This window comes from Fomitopsis serialis (genome assembly GCF_022376445.1).
Source record: "Fomitopsis serialis strain Sig1Antser10 chromosome Unknown B0H18scaffold_33, whole genome shotgun sequence".
Lineage (NCBI taxonomy): Eukaryota > Fungi > Basidiomycota > Agaricomycetes > Polyporales > Fomitopsidaceae > Fomitopsis > Fomitopsis serialis.
Genome location: NW_025954993.1, coordinates 1 through 22,820, shown reverse-complemented (window position 1 = coordinate 22,820; position 22,820 = coordinate 1). Strand labels below are relative to the sequence as shown.

Genomic DNA, 22,820 nt, shown 5'->3' with positions numbered 1-22,820 from the left:
GGAATAGTTCAACCCTGTTCAACCGCGTCTCGAACGTCGACGAGCGACGCGTCCTGGTTATCCAAATCCGGTAGTCACTGACATTCATCACGTGCATCTTCCTCGCGTGTGTGGCACTGGCCACTGGTGGCGATCTGAGATCTCATCCTCGTCGCTCTGCGCTCTCTACCAGACATTCTACGTGCATACAGAATCAGACCGCGTACTTCGCGCTCATTGCTCAACAAGTGAAATGACCTATGTAAGTACCATCATCAAATGCGATGTGAGGTCATGTGACCGTCGCCTCGACGCGTCGCGACTGAGGATACGCCACAGCAGCGATCTTTGGCTCGACTCTCGACGCGACACAACATCTGCGGGACCGTCGTTCCCGCATGTTGGTCTTTTCCTGCTCGCGGACTCCATATTTCTATTACTCCTTTTGATCTGCTTTTCGCGACACTGTAACGACCTTCCCGCTATGGACGACGACGCAATGGAGATTGACCCAATCTCTCGCCGTGTCTATTCCTTCAACACTGTGGGCAAACCATTCATCTGTGATCACGTCGGGTGGCAACAGAGTCAACCACAGGTTGTGAAGGCCTTGATGGAGGAGGAAGCAGTGGCAGGTGCAGTCATATCTCTTTGTCCCGTGCACTCAGCCCATCGCACCGAGGAGTGCATGTCATGCCAATGTAGAAACATGAGGCCGGCCTGCGCTGGAGATTATGTAGAGCCGGGCTTTGGACGATGCTCATCGTGAGTGCGATCATATCGACGCCAAGTTGTTGCCAACGGTGGTGCGCCATGGCGGGTGCGCGAATTCGCCAGCTGTCGGCCATCTTGCTAGCCAAAACTCCGCTCCACATACGCCCCCTGCGTGGCCCAGGACAACGCTGGAATGCGTGCGCCTTGACCATCAATGGTACACACCGTACACTGCGGATCTCGAATGCCGTTCGACTACCCTGCTCGAGTGTACGAGTGGATGCCTGCCCGCAGAGATTTGCGGCGCGATCTATCCTAAATTCCTGTGTAGATGTCCCCGGCCTGCCGGCCCATCTCGTGTACTTACTGTCTCGTCGAACTCCAGCACCCTAGGTGATGTTAGGCGTCTGCCCGAACCTTATCAGCTCCTGGAAAATCTGCGGAAATGCATTTTATTTTACCCTTGTATCATTGACTTGACCGTCTCGCAATTCACTCACCCTATATTGCAGGAAGACGTGCGCGGCAATCAATACAAGACTCGGAGTTAGAACTTTACGACCCATGCCCAGGCTTCAAACCACCCACCCGTCCGCGCTTGCGAGCGACCCGTTCGAGTGCGCGCCGTGACCGACGAAAGATCCCACCGAGCCTCAATGGTGGATCGCCACCCGGGAGCCCAAAGAACGTGTCGACACCTGTTTTAGATCAAGCCACTGAAGAACTGAATGACCTCGCGGCGAATGCTTCCACCGAAGCGCTGTCTAGAGCGGAACGACGGAGTGCAGCCTCCAAACGCCAAACGGATGGTCATCCGCAAAAGACACACCACTCTGGAAAGAGCACAGGAAAACGACGGACTACCGTTCTACCTGCTCAGAACGGTACGGTCGCACGTGGCAGCAGACTTGACGGGAACACGCGCCCTGCGCAGTCAGCATCTCGGACGAGAGATGACAGTGCGGATGCGATGGACATCGACTCAGATTCGTTCCTCTACGCGAACAAGTGTGGCAATAGCTCGTCGCAGGTCGCGACCACATCGACCAAGCCTGTGAATTCACGCCGCACGCAGGATGCTGGGCAGTCTCAAGCCACTCCTCCTGGCCTAGCGATCGTCGCGTCTACGCCGCTTCCTGCAGAGCCATCCACCTCGCACCGCCGCCACTCACCCATCACCCCTCCCGCAGACGACCCTCCGCCCACGCACCGCAAGAGCTCTGCAGCCCCACCGACAGTCACCCCTTCTTTCGTTGCGCGTCCGGGGCCGCCCCGGCCAGCTCAGCCCTCCAACCAGTCCATGCAGCGGTTCGCGGCGCCTCTTGGGATGACGTCGATGAGGCGCGGGGTCTCTTCGCAGTACCAGCCTTCGCCGACCTTGCCCACGCGGCAGAGGGGGTTCAAGACACCCTCGGTGCAGTCCAAGCATCCTCCCATACAGCGGTCCGTGACAAAGGCCCCCATGGTCATGACCGCGCGAGCTAGCCTGCCTAGGGATGCGGCGCCCATCACACCCGATGACACACCGCCGCGTCCCAAGGACTCTGCGGAGGATGAGGATATGGACGAGGCGAGGGATGCGGACTCGAGCTTCACGGAGTTCGAGTCTTTCGATGCGGACGCATTGGAAGAGGCGATGAAGCCGTATGATCAGCTATGAAGTCAAAACTCGCATGCATTCATGGGATTCACACTTATTACTTGGGAGCACACTCATATGTCTTGAACTGCTGTACTGTAGATAAGTGATCACTATATTGGTTATTGACCGGGCATAGGATAATTTGATAGTATGTCTTGTACTTATGCTCAATCGCACATGCGCTCCTACTCATCTCTTGGAGAGTCATCCCCGAGCAGCTTTTCTAAGTCTATCCAACGTCTAGGGATGTATTTAGACGGGGATGCCTGCGTATTCATCGTATCCAAGAGCAAGGTTGAGGTTCTACATGACCGTTAGCACTGCGATTGTCGGCGATCAACAACCCAACTTACCTGGAGACACTGCGTCGCTGCCCCCTTGAGCAAGTTATCCAGGCCGCCCTACGAACACCGTCAGCGTGTGAGACGGGCAAATGATACGCGGTACTCACCACAACGACAGCCCTATCACCCTGGCTATGGACCTGGAACCCACCGACAGACCAGCCATGCTTGTTTTCGATATCCTGGAGGACAGGCACGTCCCTTTTGATGGTGACCAGCTTCTCACCACTGTACTTCTCCTCGTACAGCTCCTTTACCTCCTTCGCGGTGACCGTTTCCTTCAGCGGCATCGAAAGCACAGACATGATGCCGCTGAACCACGGCGCGACGTTCGGGACGAACGCAACCTTCATTGGGCTCGTCCCGGATGCGAGCAGGCGCGACAGGTGGCGCCCCGCCTCGCGCTCGTGGATGTGGTCTGTGAGCGAGTACGGCTTGATGCCGCCCGCGAGGCTCTCCGGACTGACCTTCGGTGCAGTGGTCGGCCGACCGTCCGCTGCAAGCGGGCCTGCGACCGTGCCGGCACCGCTGTACCCCGAAACACCAAAGACGGTGGGCCACGCATCGTACTTCAGGTACTTCAGCAGCGGCGCGACAAGCAGCTGAGATGACGTTGCGTAGCATCCAGGGTTGGAGATACGCTTCGAGCCGCGGATGGCCTCACGCCCGTACAGCTCTGACAAGACAGGACAGAGAAAGAAGATTATTATTCTAGCGATGTCTTACAAGGTTGACTGAGACTTCTCACCCGGAAGCCCGTACGTCCACCCATCCTCGAACCGGTAGTCCGCGCTCAGATCCACGACCACGCTGGGCTCCCCGCTTTTCCGCTCCTTCGAACCGCGGTCAATCGCGTCCACGAAGGGCTTGCACACGCCGTTCGGGAGCGCCGTGACCCACGCGTCCACTTCGCCGTCCTTCTCCATCCGTTCGACGTCCTCCGCAGAGAGGTCGGAGTACTTGATCTGTGCCTTCGTGTAGCCGTCGAGAGAGTATCCGGCGAGTTGCCGGGACGAGACATGGGTCAAGTTGAGGTGGGGATGAGAGGACAGAAGGGTGGTCAGTGTTTGCCCAGTAAAGCCCCGCGCGCCGATTAGTGCCAGACGCTTTGGCTCTGTCGAGGCAGAGGCAGCAGCAGTAGCGTACCCCCTCGACGAGCCAGGAACAGGCTTCCTAGCGAAGGTGGAATAGGACCGGGCGCCACCAGGCACACCTCTGTGCGGGGGAGCAGAAGGGCCAACAGGTAGGTATGAACGGCCGATCCTGCCCTTCTCCTCGTATCCCTTCACGATCCTCTCAATCTCCTTCACGTCCTGCACGCCATACCAGAACAGACTCTTTCCGGCGCGCGTGAAACTCCCATCCGCCCGTTCGAAGTGCCATGCGCGGTTCTCGTCGTCGGCGCGGGCCGTCCAGAAGAGCTTGCGGTGGTCCTTCTTGATCGCATTGAAGACGTTGTCGACGATGCCGTTCATGACGCCATTGCGAGACGCGAGCAGCTTCGTGAGCACTGGTACCTCACCGGACGGGTGCGACACGATCGCGACGACGTCTAGCGGCTCGTCGCCATAGATCGTGTATGGCGTCTCTTTGATTCGGTTCAGGACACCCGCGACGCTGTCGTCGCCAGAGAGGATATCTGGGTCACGGTCGTGGACAACTTGACGGAGACGGTCTGCGCCGACAGACTCGATGGAGCCGTGCCTAAACAGTTTGTAGCCACGGCGGATGAGCGTCCCGGCACCGCTGTCGGTGAAAAGCTCCCTCTGCAGCATATCTGATCGGATGACTGCCACGGATGACGAGCGCGGCAGGTGGTCCAGCAACTCCTTGAACTCGCGAAGCTTGAGCTTCGTGCCGTATTTGACCCATGGCTGTCTCATGAGCTCGTCATATTCCTATGCGTGATGGAGTCAGAAACACTTCTGATCATAGACAAACGACGCACCTCGTCTAGGTTGATCACGTCCAGCTTCTCTCCAGTTACGCCGTGGAACAAACCACCCTTCTCATTCAAGAAGACGATCTTCAAGGGTTCGAGCTCCTTTGAGAGCTCACCAGCAGCAATGTCGGCGTTGACATTCAGGATTTGACCCGCGTCGGACTCGGCCAAGCTTGTTAGGATAGGAAGTGCACCAGCTCGAATGGCCGCCTCCAGTGGGCGCTTGTCGACCTTGGTGATTTTGCCCACCAAGCCGTACTTCTCCTTGTCGAGGTAGTCCGCCGAAAACACGCCGGAAGTGATAGGACGTGCACGAGTGCCCAGTTTCTCGAGCGCGCCAACCAGCTTAAGGTTCTCCTCCAGGAAGACACGCCGTGCAATCTGTAGTGTCTTAGCATCTGGACGCAGCCATGCTTTGAGTCGCGAGACGTAAGGCTCATAGCTGCAGACGCACCTGTGACCCGAATCCCGTCGATGTAGTCCGGCACTACTCCTTCCGCCTCAATGATACTGTTGAGCTGGGGACCCGCACCATGCAGAACTACCGGGTACAGCCCCACTCGGTAGAGGAAGCTCAAGCTGAGGGCGAGTTCGTCAATCTGGTCGAGTACTGCACCACCAATCTTGATGACCGCGAACTTCGCGGGGTTCGAGGTATCCGACGAAGAAGAGAAAATCCTCAAGTATCGCTCGACTTCGCGCTTGGTACCAATGGAGTAGAGAAGGCGTGTGATAGTATCCTATTGAACTGTTAGCATGCATCATATAACACCCTTACGCTGCCACATACCCTGTCTGTTTGAGCACCAGTGTGTATGGCCCTGGATAGGGTGGGTGCTTTGCGCTTCACGGCCTGTACTGCACCTTGACGTCGCCCTGCGACGAAGACTGCCCGCTGCGCCCCACTAAATCTAACCACCGCTCTAGAAGCTCGGCCAACCGCGTACATGATGATAGGCAGAAGAGGTGTAAGTAGCTGAGGTCGAGGGAGGAGAGAGGCGAGCCCTCGCGAGTCAGGCGACCCAGGCGAGTCCCATAACCTTTTCAAGGTTTCGCCACTGACTCCGGGCGCTTACTTCACCGACTGGCGATTTCTGCTCATCGGATGAAGTTCATAGAGCTCTTTCGAGATACGCCAATAGCTCCTTCTATACCATCTGAGGAGCCCTACCCCTGAACTTAGATATAGAGAGCGATGCCGATTTGATAGGTGCAACAGGAATGGGTGAAGGGTTACGGTCGAAACTTGAGGCTGGCCTACACACCACTGCGCGAGAAAACCCCAATCTCTCGAGAAACGAATAGACTACTCGAACCGCACTGCCTAATAAGTTGAGTGTAAATCACCGAATGACTTTGACAATGACAAATATTCCTGCCAGCCAGTGTGGGCTCAGCGCTTTGTCCTCAGCCGGCACTGCTCGCATTCAGCTTCTGACTATGACAGACTGGGAAGATTCGAGGTGAAACTGTCAATTACATTAGAACGGTGAGATTACAGTTATTTTCATGCCTACAGCCGCCCGTCAGCATGTTGAGTCGCACTGTGAATCATCATTCACATACTTAGGATATGAGTGTATGAGTTGTACATACCACAACTTGCGTGTCATCGCCCTGTTTCGGACCTCGTCACTACGGCGTGGCGGGACCAATTCTAGGTGTGTCGACCTGGCGTCAAATATGAGATGTCTGAGTTGCGGTAACATATGAAGTTGACTGGCATAATTACGGTGCAAGGCCTGCATCGAACGGAAACCGTACCGAGTTTACCCAGTCGTATTCATCATATGATAGGTCTCTCGAAACATATACTGTGCCATCTGTCGTCCTGTACGTTGGCACGAAGCATCAGTAAGTCTGAGAGCAACGAGCGTCCAGGAGTTCAGACGTACACTAGACAGTCGAGGATCCTGCGTGCAGTAGATTGCGGTATGCTCTGTTCACGAAGCCGTCCCAATCACCCCGTGCTCCCAATGATTTGTCAATGCTTGCGAGAGATTCATAGTATGGCACCACGATCTCGAGGAGAACCCCTTGCCTTGGGACGTCTGCGAACTATTTGCACGAGAATGGGCTGGAGGATGCGGCTGTTCACTAATCCGTTGTGACGTCTGCTCTACCGCCAGCTCGTCGCTCGACATATGAATAATTTGCGTGCTTGTGGTGGCCGAACCGGTACCCTCACCCGCGGTGACTCCGTTAACTGTCTCTATGCGGCTTCTCAACGGAGCTAGCCGAGAGAGTGGGCCCATGCTCAATTGAGCCAATAGCAAGTAGATCCGATGATTCCTCCACTTGGGACCTTGAGACATACCTGCTGTCCGCTCTGTGAAGTTGTACGGGTTGTGTGAATGTCAGCCCCGTTGCTCAAAAGGGGGAAAATGCATGGACTGCGGCTGCAGCGAGTTCCATAGGGTCGGGTTGGCAATTCGTCAGAGTGTCGCCGTGACGGATATCTCGAGGCTTCGGGTCAGCGGGAAGTTGGAAGACGCCACCAGCCGAGTACCAAGGGCGGCGCCATGGAGGCAGGAGCACGAGAGGTTGCGTATGTGCATAGTAAAAGCGTCGTAGAGGAGCATACACAATCCATATGATGATGCCTGGCAGTATAGCAATAGCAGTAGCAGTCGTAGTCGTTCGCCCGCGCACCTGCTGCGGACTCGTAGGGACGCCCCCGTCCAAGAGGGCCTGTCTCCCCGCTCCCAACACCAATCTTCAGGCCACCACCCTCCGGACGGACACCTAGTGGAGAGAAGAGACGGCGCGTCTACTTCTTTTTTGGTGTGCCATCGACCTCGACAATGTTCAGGCCTGTAGACGCAAAGTCAGTTCCAGGTCGAAGATCCATGCAGTGTAAACGGAAAGGAGTAAGGTAAGAACAAGGGAGAAGATACGCACCTGGAGGCAAGCTCGCCTTGAGCTTCTCCGCCTTCTCGGGGTCGTCGAGGGCGAGGGTGTACAGGTAACGCGTGCAGCGAATCTTGAACTTTGTGCGGGTCTTACCACCCGCTACCCGGGGCGCGATCTTCTTGATGCGCGCCGCTGCACACCCCGTCGCTGGTCAGCACTGTCCGGTCCAATGCACTATAGGGTCAAACGCACCTGAGGCGTCCTTTCGCCGGGCGATGTCGATGAACTGCTTGATGTCGCGGATTTCTTTGGGCTGTCCGACACACCGTCAGCAGCGATTCCGAGAGCGTCGAGCACGACGACGGCGAGGACGTACCATGGCGGGCGAATGTCTTGCTGGGCGGCGGCGCTTGTGCCTCTCGAATTAGTGTACCTCGCAGGCGCGGGATCGGGTGGCTGAACCTTGCTCATTGAGCTGTATAGCTTTCGGAACGTGCCGAGATCACATCGCTACCGAACTGTGGGCGCTGGATGAGCGTCCGCCTGTTCCACCCCATGTGTCGTTACGTGACTTACTGCACCGTTGCGTATAAGTTGTCGATAGCTTACTGTTGAATTGTTTTCAGCTGTATTAATACAATTCTGCTGCCACTGGAGGGTGACTTTATGCCTGGCGGGACTACTTGAAGACTAAACTGCCAAGGTAGTACACCCAGTGATTGTTACAAGTCGCCAAGTCACGTACATTTCATTTCTTTTTACTTGTTATCTCTAACCACCTCACGTGCATGAGGACCGGTTATGTACTATACCGCACCCGGACTATCATGTGATAGCTGAACCCTGCTGACTCGTTTCTTCGTCATGATTACCACTTCCTTCGTCAGCGCTGACACGTTTTGACTCATGCTTACAATACGTCTTGACTCAGACTCATCTACTTGTATATATACCTGTACAGTAAGGGTCGGACTCTTCAGTTCGACCTGGTTAGCAATCGACGCTAGCTTCCTCATACCGCTACCACTTCGGAACTCGACTAGGACGAAGGGACTTGCGTCCTTCCTAGGTCTAAGACACAGAACTTTCCCTCGAAGTTAATAGCCTTGCAAGCTTGTGGCTTGTAGTGTTCCACTCGCCTAGCTTCGCGTAACAGTGATGACAATGTCCGTTCCTCAAGGTGGATGCTGATTACCATGTAACTAACACATTAATATTAATATTGTAAAGAGCGCGCTTGGGGGACTCAAAGATCGAGTATTGGGAGGATGACGAGGCTCGAACTTACAGGTCATGATCGTACAGAACCATCTGATCTCCATTACCCGAGCCCTGGTATGAAGCTTCTACTAGGAAATGCATTGGGGTGCCGGCTCCCAATTATGCTAATATTGTAGACATTCATGATGGTCTTCTCGATTCAGAGGAGGTACTTACTACTTATAGTCTTACGGTACTATGCTAGTTTGTGTAATCAATCAGGTGCTAGGACTCTATTCCAATACGTGTCGTTGTTTGGCAAGTATTCAAGGCCAACTAGTCATGCAATCGATGTTACGTGCATATCGTATTCATGAGTTCACTAATGATTGTCTCATGTCACTGAGCTTTCTCAATCTAACGCGTGTGTGGCGTGGTAGGTCACGGGATTTATACTTACAGCGCGCTTGCAATGATCGCCTCCTCATCGGCGAAAAGTCGTGAGCTATATATGGATATAGATAGGGCATCTAGCTTGATAGAGCCGTATCATGCTGGGTTTCGACGCTCATGCCATACATTTATGACATGGGCTTCTTGTAAGGGCGCCTCACTCGTCGTGCCTCGTATGCGCTGCACCCAGTCTCTATTCAAGGAGATCTGTCTACAGAGTGCATACAAAGCGGTGACGAGGTAAAGGCTGAGGACTCGTAGGTGCACTGGCGCGCCATACGAGTCCTCGAGCAAACAAAGACAAACATATACTGTAATACATACCGTAACGGGAATATCCGTTACACCCTCCCCCACTGGACACGACTACGGGTCCCAGCGATAACCAGAGAAACAGATAAAAAAGAAAAAAGAAAAAGAAAGGAAACATACGCAACAACCCAACGGTGGTAGCGATTGGCAAACAGAGATGATGTTGAACTGTAGACAACGACATGCTAGATCGAGTCAGTGAGCAGACACAACCATTCATCATTGTCATACATAACTCGACAGAGTTATGCAGGCCAGAAGGTAGACTACTACTCGGACTCGGAGTAGTAGTCTGCATCTTCCGAGTTACCCTCATCTTCGGCAGATAGTGCAAAAGAACCTTGGGTATCCTCCATCTCAGACTGCTCATAGTAGTCAGAGACTACTACCAAGTTTGTCTCTTCAGACCCTGAACTTCGTGAGTACCACGAGCTATGGTGCTCGGACTCGGAGAAGTACTCCGACTCAATCTGGTCAGGGTACTCCTCACGAGTGGTGGTATGAGGCTCCTCATCAGAGGAGTTGTACCAGTCGGAGTCATCCCGAGGTTGACTGCGATGTGGTACAACAAGCCATCCCAGCTTGTTGTAGGCCCAATATCGCACCATCTCCATAGGTAATGGTGCAATGAGCAGAGGATCAAACTCGAGAGGAACCACTTCCAATTCCCTCTGGAAGTGGTCCCATGCTCGTCGAGCAGCACGAGAATATGTCCCCGGTCGCGGGGACATCTCCTCGATGGCCTGTCCACAGCTGAGTGCAGATCTCTTGCAGTGAGCCCAAATGGCCCACTCGCCATCACTTGCCGCGGATTCGGCCTCGTCGAAATCGTGGTCGAGCTGGTCCGCGAGGAGGCTGAAACATTCCTCGCGCGACCTCTTGTCACTCGGCCATCGACTCACGTCGACGGTTACTGGACGATCCAGTGCGATCAACACTTGGTTCAGTCCCAGTACTTCGCGGCGCGAGGTACTGGCTTTCCGCGTGGTGTCGTGGCTGCGACGGTCACCCGTATCCTGCGCTTCGAGTCGATCACTCGATGCGCGTGGTACAGGTGGTACGCGTCTCGATGTCCGACGTGAAGCTCGTACGTCGAGCACTACGCTGGACGTACGGCCCGAGACTACATCTAATCCCAATACATCATTGCATGATGTACTGGCCACTCGCGCCGTATCCTGCACTTCGCGCCGACTACTCAATGTGTGAGTAGCTGGCATTCGCGTCGAGTTCCCGTGGGTGGCCCGTACGTCAAGCTCACGGCTTGGCGTCCGTGTCACTGCCGGGTCCGAAGCCAGTACATCTTCGTGTGATGTACTGGTTGTGTTGTGGAACAAGCGGCGGCCGTTCGATACCCCGCTCCCTTCCCCTCTCAAGAAAGTACCCCCCCTCGTAGAGGAGGTACCTCCTCCTTGCGCTCGCGCCGGCTCGGTCTCGATACCATCGGTAGTCGTTGAACGTCGCCGTTCACCTGAGTCCGATGAATCCAGCCCTCGCAGTGGATGTTCCTTCTTTTGGGCACACGACGACGCCCTGGTCGTCGCGTCATTCGATGCGGGTGCATCACTTGGTAATCTGGATGTGCCTGCCACACCATACGGTCCAGGTAATTGTATCCACGAGGACGAGGATTCGTCCTCGCCAAGTTTCCCTTGCCCTGGAAGTACCGACGTGACCTCGTCAGTCCCCATCCCTTTGTTTGACTGCGCTGGGTCCGGGGAATACGGCAGCACGTCCATCTTGGACGTGCTCCGCGGTGGGTCCTGACTTCGCTCGCTGGAGATGTCAAGTACCGCGAGGTACTTGGCCTGGCTCACATCGCCGTCGACCGTAGCTGGCTCACATCGGTCTTGTTGCCCGTGGACGCGTCGTGCAGGCGGCATGTATCGTCCCGATGGTCGCCATCCGGTCTCGGGTGCAACCTGTCGTACGTCTGCAGCTGTAGGCGTCTCGGTTGATTGCACGCGATCCCCGGCATGGAGGCCGCCGTGCGTGGTCACTGACGCGACTACGATGTCGCTCTGTGGTGTGGATGGACCACTGTCGATTGCGACGACCTTCGAGGTGGTCGCGATCGGCACGGGCAGTGGTACGGGAACGGGTGTCGATGGACGTGAAGCGAATACTGCATGGTACTCGCGCTTCGGGTCGTCGGTGCGCTCAGTAGTGTGTTCCTCGAGCATCGGGCTCGACCTCTGTGCGTCGTGCGTGCGCTGTACGTGCGTGCTGGACGCGACCTGCAGTTCACCTCGTGAGTCGACGGTACCGCTGTCCGTTGTGGCGAGTGCCACGACAACCGATGTGGTGGTCGTGGTCACCAGTGGTGGCGGTCTTGGAATGGGGGGTGGTGACAGCGGAGCGAGTACCGTGAGGTACTCGCTGTTCGAGTCACCACCAGGCTCCTCAGCGTAGACGTCGAGCGAATAGCTCGTCGCCTGCGTGTGAGCTGTGGCAATGTTGGGTACGTCGGACGAGCAGCCTCGCTCGTCGATCATACCGCGGTGCCTGGCGGTGTCAGGTGCGACCTGTAGGTCACCTCGTGGACTGACCGTACCACTGCCGTACGCAGTGACTGCCACGACAACCGCACTGGTTGTCGTAGTCATCCCGGGTGGTGACCTCGGGATAGGGAGTGGTGGTACCCATGAAAGGGGTACGTCCAATAAGGACGTACCTGTGCTTTTCGAGCCTGAATGCTCGACCCCTTCGCGTACACCGCACCCTTCCCCTTCTCCTCCTTCTGCCTGACCATCCCCGTCGGACTCTCGTGCTTTCACACCCTCGTCCACGTCTTCTCCGTCCCTGCCTTGCCCGTCCTTCCACCCTTCGCGCGACCTCCCGAGTGCGTAGTCGACCTGTGGCTCGTTGTGCCCGTCGTAGTCTCCAACGGTGTTGGGGCGCGCGGGGAGGTCGACAATATGTTGGCTGGGGGTCCCTAGGAGTGAGCCATCGGCGAGAACTGTAAAGTTCTCGCCGGTTTGACGGTCGAGCGACCGTTCTGGTCGGTCGGAGTCCGTAAGCGCCGGCTGCTGCGCTGTCGGTAGTGCAGCAGTATGGTCGCGATCTCGAGCTCGCGCGTTTGCTGGGGCTACGCAAGCGTCGGGCTGTGCGTTCGCGAGGTCACCGAGGTCACGAAGAAAGTGGTGGTTACTGAAAAACCCGAGGTCGAGGTCGTATCGCAGGCTTCCCAACTGAACCGCGAACGGTTCAGCTATCTTGAATGGACCGGGGAATTGCACTTCCTGTTGGAAGTGCACGTCTTCTCGGAGGTCGGCCACGCGCGATTGGGCGCTGCTGGCGATGTCGTCGAGGTCGTCCCACGACCTGGCCAGCTGAACCTCAGGAGGTTCAGTTACCTCAGAGCAGCTGGGGGCCTGCACTTCCGTGAGGACGTGCAGGCTGTCTCGAGGTGCAGTTGGGTGCGCTACGCGACTGGCCGACGATGGGTCAGTGAACGCCCCGTCACAGACAGCCGAGTTTGAATGGGGCACCTCGGACCTGCATCGCTGCTGGTCCGTTGTGCCGCCTTGCGAGATGGAAGGTACGACCTCGCGGTCGTCCACTATTACATGTGCATCACTTTGCAGTGCGGGCGGTACGACCCTTGGGTCGTCTCGTAATGCGAACGTGCCATCTTCATGGTCACTCGTGATCATGGGAGCAGCGATGAAGAGACGGTGGCCCGACGAGTCGCAGGCGATGCTCTCGACGGGCTCCCTGTTCATCGTCACACTCACTGGTGTGGACGCACTGGCAGGCGCCGACCTGGCATGTGTCGACGTGAGTACGTTCCTCCGGGACGTATCTTCACTTTTCGACCCTTCGTGCCGGTCAATAGCGTGCACATCGAGTAGTAGATTCGGTGTGTACGCTATGAAGTGGTCGTTGTTACCAGAGCAGAGCACGTCGAGCGAGAAGTGCTGCGTCTCCATCGCGCAGCCTTGCGAACTGGAGGGTACGACCTCGCGGTCGTCCCCTAACGCAAGCGTGCGGCCTTGCGGATCGGAGGACACGACCAACAGGTCGTCCTGCAGCGCGGATCTGCCGTCCTCATGGCCAGCCGCGCGCTCGGCGACCTTCACGTTCGTCGGTACGCCTACTGGCGCAGGTACAGAGGGTATGGAGGGTACGACCTGGAGGTCGTCCCGCAGCACAGACGTGCCATCTTGCGGAGCGGAAGGTACGACTTCGCAGTCGTACCTGGTTCCGTGACCAGCGGTACGCTCGACGAACTCCGTGTTCATCGATACGCACGCTGGCGGGGGTACTGGCACAGGCGGAGGCGAGGTGGGTACGTCCAGCATGGGCGTACCTTCGATTTGCGAGCCTTCCTGCTCGCTTTCCCTGCTCGCCCCGCACCCTTCCTCCCTCTCTCCCTTCGTGCCTTCCTCGCACCCTTCTCGTTCCTTCGGGATTTCCTCGCCGCCTCCACGATCCGCGTTCCTCGTGGTCCGCTCGGTCTTGCAGCTCGGCGCTGGGCTTGAACGCGCGGTGTTCAAGTCCTGGGTCGCGCGGCTGGGTTGCGTGTCGCCAGAGCCGCGGTATTGGTTGCCAGCGTCAAGGCGCGAGTCGAAAGGGATGAGGTGAGGAGCCGGGGAGGGAGGAATTGGCGATCTGGTACCGTGAGGTACCAGGTCGTCGGTCGCCACTGACTGGACTGGTGGTAAGTCAGCCAGCCATTCGCGAACGCGAGTTCGCACTCGCGTTGGAGCCGCGCGCGCGTCTGGTTCGCCAGACGGGCGCTCGAGTTGGCTGCCCAGGGAGTGGAAATGGTCGAAGACGAGGGGTCGGTGGTGGCGGTCGAGCGCAGTGCGGTGGGCGCTAACGCTCGGGGCGCTCACCACTGGCACGGTCTCGTGGCGCTCGACGCCCGCAGGGTCGAGCGTGTCGTGCGTCGCGTCGAGCAAGCTGCTCGACGTGGCGCTCACGTCGTTCGGCAACAAATATATATTTTCTGCGTCACGGCTCATCTCTGAGCGCCCGACGGGCGTGTCTACACGCGTGGGCTTGGTCCCACTGCACACAGTACTACTGTAGTACTGTGTGCCTATGCCCTCCCGGGTGCTGATACGAGTCAGCTCATTGCACTGCTCGTTCGACCCGGGCGCGAGCTCGACTACGGTTACGTCGTCGAGCTCGGTGCACTCACCACTCCTCCGAGTGGTGCCGAGCTTCATCGGCAGGGTGGTAGCAGGTGGAGGGTCGGTCTCCGTGCGGCTCTGAGCGGGCTCGACATTGGGCTCGAGCTGCTCAGTGCGCAGTGCCTGTTCGACCTCACGGTCGGACGGCGCCTGCTCTGTGAGGGCTCCGGCTGAGTCCTCGCGGTGAGAGGACTCAGTCCGGGTGGTCTTCGTGCGAGAAGACCGACTGCGGCTGCTGGCCTCGGACAACGCGGCGTCGACCGTTGCCAGCAGTTCGGCCTCGAGTTGCTTGGACTCCTCGAGGGCCTTGTTGATCCGCTCTTGACTTGCGGCGAGCTTCGCTCGGACTTCCGCGCGCAACGCCTTCAGCTTGCTGCGGGTTCCACTGTGGGACCCGCGGCTGCCTCGGGAAGGTGCAGACGGGGTGTTGGTCGACTCGGACATCTTGTCGAGTTGTCGAGTTGGCCAGAGGATGATCAGAGTAGCATAGAGTTGTTGACGTCGAGTAGGTAGATATCGAAGTCGAGTTTTTGAGGTTGTTGCCTAGAATAGATCCCCAGAGTAGAAGCTTGTCTGGAGCGCAAAAAAGTGTAAGGGCGCCTCACTCGTCGTGCCTCGTATGCGCTGCACCCAGTCTCTATTCAAGGAGATCTGTCTACAGAGTGCATACAAAGCGGTGACGAGGTAAAGGCTGAGGACTCGTAGGTGCACTGGCGCGCCATACGAGTCCTCGAGCAAACAAAGACAAACATATACTGTAATACATACCGTAACGGGAATATCCGTTACACTTCTCCAGTCAATAATCTGACGACGTCCAAGCTGATCTAGCATTACCTATAAGGTGCCCCGACGCCATTCAGTCATCTCCTGTGGCTGGGTAGGCACTTGCACGCGTCATTGCCCAGTGGTTCTGATGATGTCTGCCTCGTCCGAGTGCCTGGCCCTGCACATTCACCATCGTGCAGGGCAAGTCTGAGTCATCAAACAGCATACCATATACATAGGCCTACTGCCAGGTCGGCTGCCACGAGCCCTATAGCTGCTGCCCGGAGGCTCGGGTATCCGTCTCGTCCTCGGCCAAATAATAACAATTATAATGCAATTTCCGGACGACGCTTGCGCGCGCGATGTACAACGGGCACGAGAAACCATACGATATTGGAGCACCTACATTTGACCTACGCGGCTCCCGCCTGCCAGCTCTCCCGCTTATCCGCCTGCCAGCTTTCCCGCTCGTCTGCCTGCCTGTTCAAACACCAGCCCGTTTCACATGGCCACAGCCGCTGTACGTGTCGCAGTGAACTGCACAGGTAAACCTCCGGGTGCCCGGGGGTTTACCCGTACCTGTATCTGCTGCAATGGGTCTCACGGAAGTACTGCGGGTCCGCGGGTCAGTAAACGGGTAGACACGTGGACGAACAGATGAATGGGTCTACGAGGTGAGACAGCGCGAGCGGACAAGAGGTCATCTCCGCACGTGGTTCCGAGAGTGGTCGAGGAACGGAGGCGCAGCGACAGCCTGAGGGGCGCAGGCGAGTGGAGGTGTGGCGGGGACATAGACTTATCGAGCGCGGACCGGGGCGCAACGAGCGATGACGTGTGCGTCGACACATCTGGCGGGGTGGCTTGCCGGGCACGAGATATGCTGTCCGTCTGCGCATCTTGCAGGGAGTCGTCTGCGCCTGCCTTGGTACATGTCGGGGAGATCTGTCTGTTGGGCTTGCAGACACGCTGCGCGTTGGTGGGACCTCCTGTTGCGGCCTTAATGCGCACGTTGAAACGTCGGACTTGTCGTCGCGCGAAGAGCCAGTTTGCGGTTTCTCGACCTCGGTGGTTGGACTGGCAACTGCGAGGCGACTACTGAGCGGGCAATGGTTTCGCACTGCTTGGTACTGGTCTAGAAGACTCCGTGACGCCCTTTCGGCGTCGCTGGCAATATCCCCGGCTGGCCGGATATGGTGAGTGCTGTTTTGCTCAAGTATGAGGCACGAGCGAGCGGCCCTGTCGTCCGCCTGCTCACCAGCACGTTCATTGGTCATGTCTGCGTGCGGGGCATTCGCCCAGCGCGCTCGCGGTTGTCGCGCGGGTCGTCATCACCCGTTTGTGTGCTCGCCTGCCCTTCTGCCCTCCAACGCGCTTGCCTACCCATCTTCCGTTTTCCTGAACATCCACCAGTGAGTGCTCCCACTCGTCCGCTCATCAAGCATGCTCACCTGGGCCCGTGCTCATCCACCTGCCCACTCGCTTGTGCACACGTTTGTCGGCCATGCCTGCGCGCTGGGCATTCGCCCACCGAGCTCGTGGTTGGCGTGTGCATCGTTACAGTCATCGACGGCTCCTTGAGACACCCAAATCTTATTCTGCTTCGGGCGAGTATCTTTCGTCTGCGAGAGGTAGATCTATTGATACCATATGATAGCTACTCATGTACTCTATACACCTATGCAAAGATCGTTGTTATCGGTTGTGTCCAGTGCTGAAACGACAGAAATCGGTGCGAAATCCTGTTATCAAGGCTCTGAACGGTCCTTGAGACGCGGTCACATCACGCAGCGCTTACCCGATATGGAATGATCTAATCTAATCCCCCATCGCTGAGCCTTGATCACCGTCCTCATCTCCCGACGTGTCCTCCTCCTCATCGCTCTGCTGAACTGCCTTCTTCGGCCTCGAAATGGCTCTCTCAATGCCACCAACCTTGGGCTTGAGCACAGCACACTTCCGCTTCTCCGCCTTGGCCCTGTCACGCTCCAATTCCCAGGCTTTGACAGCTGTCCTGTGAACCTCGCGCCGTGCCGTGTTCCGCGCTTTCCTCGCCTCCTCCGCCTTCTTCCAGCCCGCGATAGCGACACCATGGACACTCCTCGCCTCCTTGCGAACCGCCTTGTCTGTTTTCTTCTTAGCTGCTGCATGCTCATGCTGGACCACAGTATCGAAGACCTGGTCATCGGTCAGCAATCTTGGGAGCCCATCGGAGAAGATCCTCGTCGACTTCTTCTTCCCCTTGGCCTCTTCCTGCGCCTGGAGCTGTGAACGAGACGCACGAAGGTATATGTCTGACAGCACAGCTGTTGCTTGCATACCCGACATGCGAGCCTTCTGTGACTCGTTCCGTACATTCGACTCACGGAGTGCGTCTTGCAGGTCTGCCTCTTGTTGCGTCCGTGGCTCGTCCTCAAGGAGGCTCGAGTAGGGCCGCTTTCGGGGTGGCGATATTACGAAGGTGGTGTGGGCAGGAGGTGTACGCGCTGAGCGCAAGGGTGAGTTGTGGGTCAAATAACCCAGGGAAGAGGTAGCGAGATCATGAAATGCGATCTCCGACGATGCGGGACTGGGGCTACGGCGTTCACTGTAGGATCCAACAAATGAAGAAGGGCCTGCTTCAGCTCCGTGATCGGCGTGAGAAGCCTCAATGCGATGGATTAAACGGTCGGCACGGGCTTTCACTGGGGTGCTCGGTGCACAAGGGTGAGCAGCTGCGACTGTTGTCTCCAGACTCGGCGCCATACTGGCTTCCGTGATGATGTTTCGATCTACAGGCACAATACCCGTCTTGCGGAAGGCTGACATGATGTTTTCAGATGTCAGTGTACGTGTATGGGCTCCTGCGTACACCGACAGAAAATTTGACTTCGACACCTTCTGGCCTGTGCGGCGCTCGAAGTTGTCCCGTTCCTCGGTCCAATAGCGCTTCAAGACGCTGAAGATCACGACATCGAGGCCCAGGCCATATAGGCATATTCTTGTATGAGATCCCTGTAGTTAGCACAAAGGTATCATACATAAACACCTGTACTTACCGAGGCCTATTCTCATACATGAGCTGCCACTAGCTCATGTATGAGCGAGACGCCGTCATGTATGAACGAGGCGCCGTCGGTCATTACCTGATATGGCAGCTACCCCGGGGCAGCCCGGTTTTCGGCCCCGGCGGGGCGGTACCACTGGCGCGCGATGCGAGCCTACCCATTTGGATGCACATCGGGGTCAGCGCATCTGAGATCGGATACGATCTCGGATCTCCTGCGCTGCCGCCCTGCCCGTTGCGTGGCGTGAGCTTCTGTAGCGGTCCGGTTCGTGGACCGCTCCAGAGTTACCGGTTTTAGTTCACACTTTCCTTATTCGTCCAGCCTAATACTTCTCCGTTCTATTTTACATTCTATCCGCTCCACTAGAATGCAGATCCCGATCGTGACTCGTTTGTAATGAAGAAAACTTACTCTACCTAGTAGTATAAAAGACGGGCACCTTAGACTAGTTCTGCAGCGAACCTGCGGAGACCAATATCAGTCTTATAAACTGTTCGGCCCGTTGCGCGCTCTCTCCCTCTCGTTGCGCCACCGACTTCCTATTCAGGATCGCGAGCGCTACACATTTTAACAGCCAACATCGACTCTATCTCTTTGAACTAGCTTCTATCTCTATATCGTCGCCGACGCCTGGACACCTCGAGCTTGATCTCCTCGACACTCCGGCACCAGGTGACGTACCCAGTTTTCATCTCTCTCGCTAATTACTTTCTGCTCTAGATAACGTAATACTCATTACGTCGAAAAACGCGATGGCTCAAGAGCGTCGCTACTACCTGCGTTCTGGCCCTGAGGTGCCGGGTGGGTTTCCAGCTCACTCGTTCCGACGGACCAGGGGTACTCGAAAAGGCGGCGATGTTTCGCGCCACGAAGAAGTCGTTTCCGACTCAGCCAGCATCTGCTCGGCTCCCGGACCTCTGCAGCGATCGCCTTACCGCGTCACTGCACGTCCGCGTAATCCCTCTCTGGCGGCCACCAGAGAGGCGGACCCTGCGTTGACAGCGCAGCGTGTCAAGGATAAGGAGACCATGGCTCGCGCTCAGTCGCGTAGCAAGGTCGACCTTGAACCTGAACTGTCCCGACCTGTGAAGACCGAGCCGGCTTCAGGCGGACAGTGGACTACCGTCGGACGTGACGGTAGGCACAGCCCGAACGCGTCTCGCAGAAGCGCGAAGGCGGTGAAATCACCTGTGCCTGGGGGAGGCATACCTCTCTCGGAGGAAATGACCTCAGCCCAGAACAAGGCCGAACGAGAGATGACTCGATCGCAGAAGGACGCGTACGAACACGAGCTGCAAGAGCTCTCCAAACGTGACGAGGACGAACGCCAAGTTGTCCTGCGTCGGATGGCCGAGGACGGATGGCGGGAGGAAGTTCGCTCCCGCTCCGCAGCCTCCGCCGAGCCTCCCGCTTCCGTTGCGGAAGAGCCTGCAACGGCTGAGCCGGAAGTGGCTAGGTCCGAAGACTCCGGGTACTATCCCAACTCGGAGTACCGGCGGTACGGCAAGTATTACGAGAGCCTAACTGGCAAACGTTGGGACTGGACAATAGACCAGGAGCCCGAGAAGACGGACGCGTTCATTCCGCCTCCAGAGGCCGAGTCGTCGGTTATACGCGATCCTCGTATGGATGAGCTCATCCAGCAGGTCGCGATGCTAACGCAGCTTGTTACTGCGCGAGAGGCCGAGAGGCCCAGTACAGTACCTGTACCAGTAGTCGAGAATGACAATGCCTCTCAGGGCGAAATTGTGACGGCTCCGTCGGTGTCTGCTAAAGTCAGCAAGGACCCTAAGAAGAAGGGAAAATCTGTCAGTTCGAAACTGCAACCTGCTGCACAGCTAGAGCGTGGCAGTTACCTTGGAAGATTGCTATCGAAGCAAGGCCCTCCGTCTGACGATAGTAGTTCGTCTTCGAGCTCTAGCTCATCTTCCTCGAGCTCCGGCTCAGAGGATGCAAGTTCCGAGAGCGAGAACTTGAGCGAGCTTCGTAAGAAGCGAAAGAAAAAGGCGAAGAAGGCTAAGAAGCCTGTCTTAAAACCCATTAATCCCGAAGTTTATGACGGTCGGGCGGATGCGGAAGCATTTCATAAGTTCGTACGACAAGTACGTGAGTATGTACAGGGGTACAGTCTCGACGAGGACATGTATGCCTCGACTGCTTCCAATTTCATGAAGCACAAGGCTTACCGTTTCTTCGTGACCAATGTGTCTAATGAGTCCAAGTCATGGTCTCTCGACAAGCTCTTCATCGAGCTGTTCAATTATTGCTTCCCTGTCGACTATCGACTCAGCATGCAGGCGAAGTTAAGTTCTATTGAACAAGGTAATCGCTCGGTACGCGATTATGTACATGATTTCGAGGAAACTGTACAGATGGTGGGCCTACTCTCTAAACAAGAGAAAGTCAGTCGACTTTGGAACGGCTTCAAGCCGGCTGTACAGGGCGATCTCTGGATGCGAGAGCTTAGCCCTCTCACCTCGTCATGGAAGGATGTCGTCAAAGCGGCGACTCTCATCGAGATTGCACACAGCGCTCGATCCGGGACGTTTGGCCGAGTCAAGAAGGGCCCTTCCGGGGGCACCGACAAAGCCGCTAGTCCTAGCAATGCTAACGAGTCAGCCTATGGTAACTCGGGTCGACGCGGACAATATGACAAAGGGCGGAAGGGCAACTTCCGCGGGAACAGGGGCAATGCCAGTGCTCAGTCGAGCAACGCCCATGCCTCAGGTTCCGGCAATGCACCGCCGAGAGCCCAAGCATCGAACACTCCTCAGTCGGGAGGTAGTGGACAGAAGAACTCACCTCATAGCAACAAAAAGCGGCTCTCAGACGAGGAACGAGAGCGCTACATTGCCGAGGGACGCTGCTTCGAGTGCCACGAGGTTGGGCACTTCACTCGTAACTGTCCTAAGAAAGGACAGGTCAAATCACAGAGAAAAGGAAAGCCCCCGGGCGTACCTTCATACAATGTACAGCCCGCTGTGGGCTCGGCGTCCGAACTGCGCAATTTTGCGGCGTCTACCGGGCTCACCGGGACCCTGAACTTGCATTACATCGACTTTGTGGACGATGCTTACTCCGACGCCAGTAGCGACTCGATGCCGAGCCTGCGGACTCAGTCTGACTCCGAGTCTTCGGACTGCGAGTCCAGTCGGCCAATGGTGCTATCTGACTCAGATTCAGATACTATGCCTGACCTGCAGTCAGTATCATACCTGTCTGACTCGGAAGATGACTCACAATTGAGTGTCTCTGAGTCGGGGGACTCCACATACTACTCCTGTGTTGAAAACGAGGAGATGACGGGTCCTGGGAAGGCAGAGCATGATCAGTTCGAAGAGGACATGGTGCCATACGACAGCATTTTCGAGGCCACTTTCTTACCTGTCATACAGGGTAGAGGGGACTGTAGCCGACGCTTCGGCGACGCGTATGCTAGCAACGCTGCCAGAATACTCAATGGTATGATGGCGGTGTTATATCCTAATAGGGATAAAGACGAACTGGACATAGGCGTCGTACGGGTCTCGGATGATGAATATGTATTTCATTATTTCGAGACGGCCTTTTACTTACCTGTGCGCGAGTTGAAGAACTCTAACTTCGACGTAGCCGGGTGGTACTTCTCTAGACTAGATGGTTACATGGGAAATGAACTTGATTACGAGGACTTCCCGACCTGCACTTTGGGTCATGCTCTCGCGAGTGAGACCAAAATAGCGCTGGCGAGGGCCATTCCTACGCCCGCTGTCGATGACGAGGAGTGGCCCAAACGGGCGCGCTTTGAGGTAGTGCAGAGGTACGGATATGTCGTAATACATGATCTGTACCTCGCCTTTGAGTTACTCGTGCCAAACAATGTGTTGGAGAATCCTCACCTGGATCTCTCGAACTGGTACGCTCAAGTCCTGAGGCGAGAGTTGCGCTTGCCGTCCTTTGATTTGGATGAATTGGAGGGCGAGCTCACAGCGCTGTTCAAGCTCGAGACGAGGTCTCGGCAATGCGACACTTGCTGGTTGCTTCGCTCGCACCCGGAAGTTCAGTGCTTCGCAGTAGGAGTAAGCAAGAATGACTCAGCGGAATACCTGCAGAGGAATGCCTCTGAGACGAAAGCGATGAATCGCTTGATGCCCGAACCGGCCGTGGTAGTCGTAAATATTGATGGAAACCCGGTCCGAGCTTTGATAGACTCGGGATCAATGTCCGACTTCGTATCTACGAAACTGGCTCATCAGCTACGACTTAAGACCTACGAGCTCGAGAAGCCCTTACCTGTGCAGATGGCTGTACAAGGCTCTCGTGCGAAGGTCAATCTCGGCTGTGTGGCTAAATTGGAATACCAGAACATCAGTGAAACACGATACTTTGATGTTATGAACGTACTCAACTACGATCTGATACTCGGCACTCCCTTCATGTATCAGCACT

At 56.4% G+C, this 22,820-nt stretch overlaps 8 protein-coding genes across 8 annotated transcripts; 2 read left to right on the top strand and 6 right to left on the bottom strand.

Annotated features, from left to right (window-relative positions):
- The first annotated feature begins 163 nt into the window (after positions 1–163).
- B0H18DRAFT_358464 (uncharacterized protein) lies at positions 164–2,561 on the top strand. The gene is made up of 3 exons (XM_048037742.1): positions 164–241; positions 319–614; positions 1,206–2,561. The coding sequence occupies exons 2-3, from the start codon at positions 464–466 to the stop codon at positions 2,351–2,353; spliced, it is 1,299 nt and encodes a 432-aa protein (XP_047893339.1). The 5' UTR covers positions 164–241; positions 319–463; the 3' UTR covers positions 2,354–2,561.
- B0H18DRAFT_358460 (uncharacterized protein) lies at positions 2,502–5,639 on the bottom strand. The gene is made up of 6 exons (XM_048037741.1): positions 5,412–5,639; positions 5,076–5,361; positions 4,628–5,019; positions 3,428–4,577; positions 2,787–3,355; positions 2,502–2,736 (listed from the first exon to the last, which is right to left on the bottom strand). The coding sequence occupies exons 1-6, from the start codon at positions 5,568–5,570 to the stop codon at positions 2,650–2,652; spliced, it is 2,643 nt and encodes an 880-aa protein (XP_047893338.1). The 5' UTR covers positions 5,571–5,639; the 3' UTR covers positions 2,502–2,649.
- A 1,654-nt stretch (positions 5,640–7,293) lies between these two features.
- Positions 7,294–7,914, bottom strand: B0H18DRAFT_358415 (ribosomal L38e protein family-domain-containing protein). The gene is made up of 3 exons (XM_048037740.1): positions 7,851–7,914; positions 7,727–7,787; positions 7,294–7,666 (listed from the first exon to the last, which is right to left on the bottom strand). Exons 1-3 carry the CDS (start codon positions 7,851–7,853, stop codon positions 7,392–7,394), a joined length of 339 nt encoding a protein of 112 aa, XP_047893337.1. The 5' UTR covers positions 7,854–7,914; the 3' UTR covers positions 7,294–7,391.
- A 1,508-nt stretch (positions 7,915–9,422) lies between these two features.
- B0H18DRAFT_1007126 (uncharacterized protein) lies at positions 9,423–10,731 on the bottom strand. Its single transcript, XM_048028713.1, has one exon. It carries the CDS (start codon positions 10,657–10,659, stop codon positions 9,709–9,711), a length of 951 nt encoding a protein of 316 aa, XP_047893336.1. The 5' UTR covers positions 10,660–10,731; the 3' UTR covers positions 9,423–9,708.
- A 5,243-nt stretch (positions 10,732–15,974) lies between these two features.
- B0H18DRAFT_1007118 (uncharacterized protein) lies at positions 15,975–16,905 on the bottom strand (the record flags this gene model as incomplete). Its single annotated transcript, XM_048028712.1, has 2 exons — positions 16,797–16,905; positions 15,975–16,743 (listed from the first exon to the last, which is right to left on the bottom strand). The coding sequence occupies exon 2, from the start codon at positions 16,620–16,622 to the stop codon at positions 15,975–15,977; it is 648 nt and encodes a 215-aa protein (XP_047893335.1). The 5' UTR covers positions 16,623–16,743; positions 16,797–16,905.
- Positions 16,906–17,337: 432 nt separating this feature from the next.
- B0H18DRAFT_817936 (uncharacterized protein) lies at positions 17,338–17,745 on the bottom strand (the record flags this gene model as incomplete). Its single annotated transcript, XM_048039266.1, has 1 exon — positions 17,338–17,745. A coding segment is annotated over one exon (408 nt), but the record flags the coding sequence as incomplete, so codon positions are not given.
- A 327-nt stretch (positions 17,746–18,072) lies between these two features.
- On the bottom strand, positions 18,073–18,306 carry B0H18DRAFT_820983 (uncharacterized protein; the record flags this gene model as incomplete). The annotated part of the gene is made up of 1 exon (XM_048039300.1): positions 18,073–18,306. A coding segment is annotated over one exon (234 nt), but the record flags the coding sequence as incomplete, so codon positions are not given.
- A 3,730-nt stretch (positions 18,307–22,036) lies between these two features.
- B0H18DRAFT_876731 (uncharacterized protein) lies at positions 22,037–22,820 on the top strand (the record flags this gene model as incomplete). Its single annotated transcript, XM_048040506.1, has 1 exon — positions 22,037–22,820. A coding segment is annotated over one exon (784 nt), but the record flags the coding sequence as incomplete, so codon positions are not given.

What these genes read in the sequence shown, in the direction of transcription:
- B0H18DRAFT_1007126 (XM_048028713.1), bottom strand. Translation starts at nt 10,659, where the DNA reads ATGCCAGCTACTCACACATTGAGTAGTCGGCGCGAAGTGCAGGATACG.
- B0H18DRAFT_358415 (XM_048037740.1), bottom strand. An exon ending in CCGGCGAAAGGACGCCTCAG is followed by an intron (nt 7,667 to 7,726) that starts GTGCGTTTGACC and finishes CGGGGTGTGCAG; the next exon opens with CGGCGCGCATCAAGAAGATC.
- B0H18DRAFT_358464 (XM_048037742.1), top strand. Translation starts at nt 464, where the DNA reads ATGGACGACGACGCAATGGAGATTGACCCAATCTCTCGCCGTGTCTAT. An exon ending in GGAGGAGGAAGCAGTGGCAG is followed by an intron (nt 615 to 1,205) that starts GTGCAGTCATAT and finishes CCTATATTGCAG; the next exon opens with GAAGACGTGCGCGGCAATCA.
- B0H18DRAFT_358460 (XM_048037741.1), bottom strand. Translation starts at nt 5,570, where the DNA reads ATGTACGCGGTTGGCCGAGCTTCTAGAGCGGTGGTTAGATTTAGTGGG. An exon ending in CGACGGGATTCGGGTCACAG is followed by an intron (nt 5,020 to 5,075) that starts GTGCGTCTGCAG and finishes GGCTGCGTCCAG; the next exon opens with ATGCTAAGACACTACAGATT. An exon ending in ACGTGATCAACCTAGACGAG is followed by an intron (nt 4,578 to 4,627) that starts GTGCGTCGTTTG and finishes CATCACGCATAG; the next exon opens with GAATATGACGAGCTCATGAG.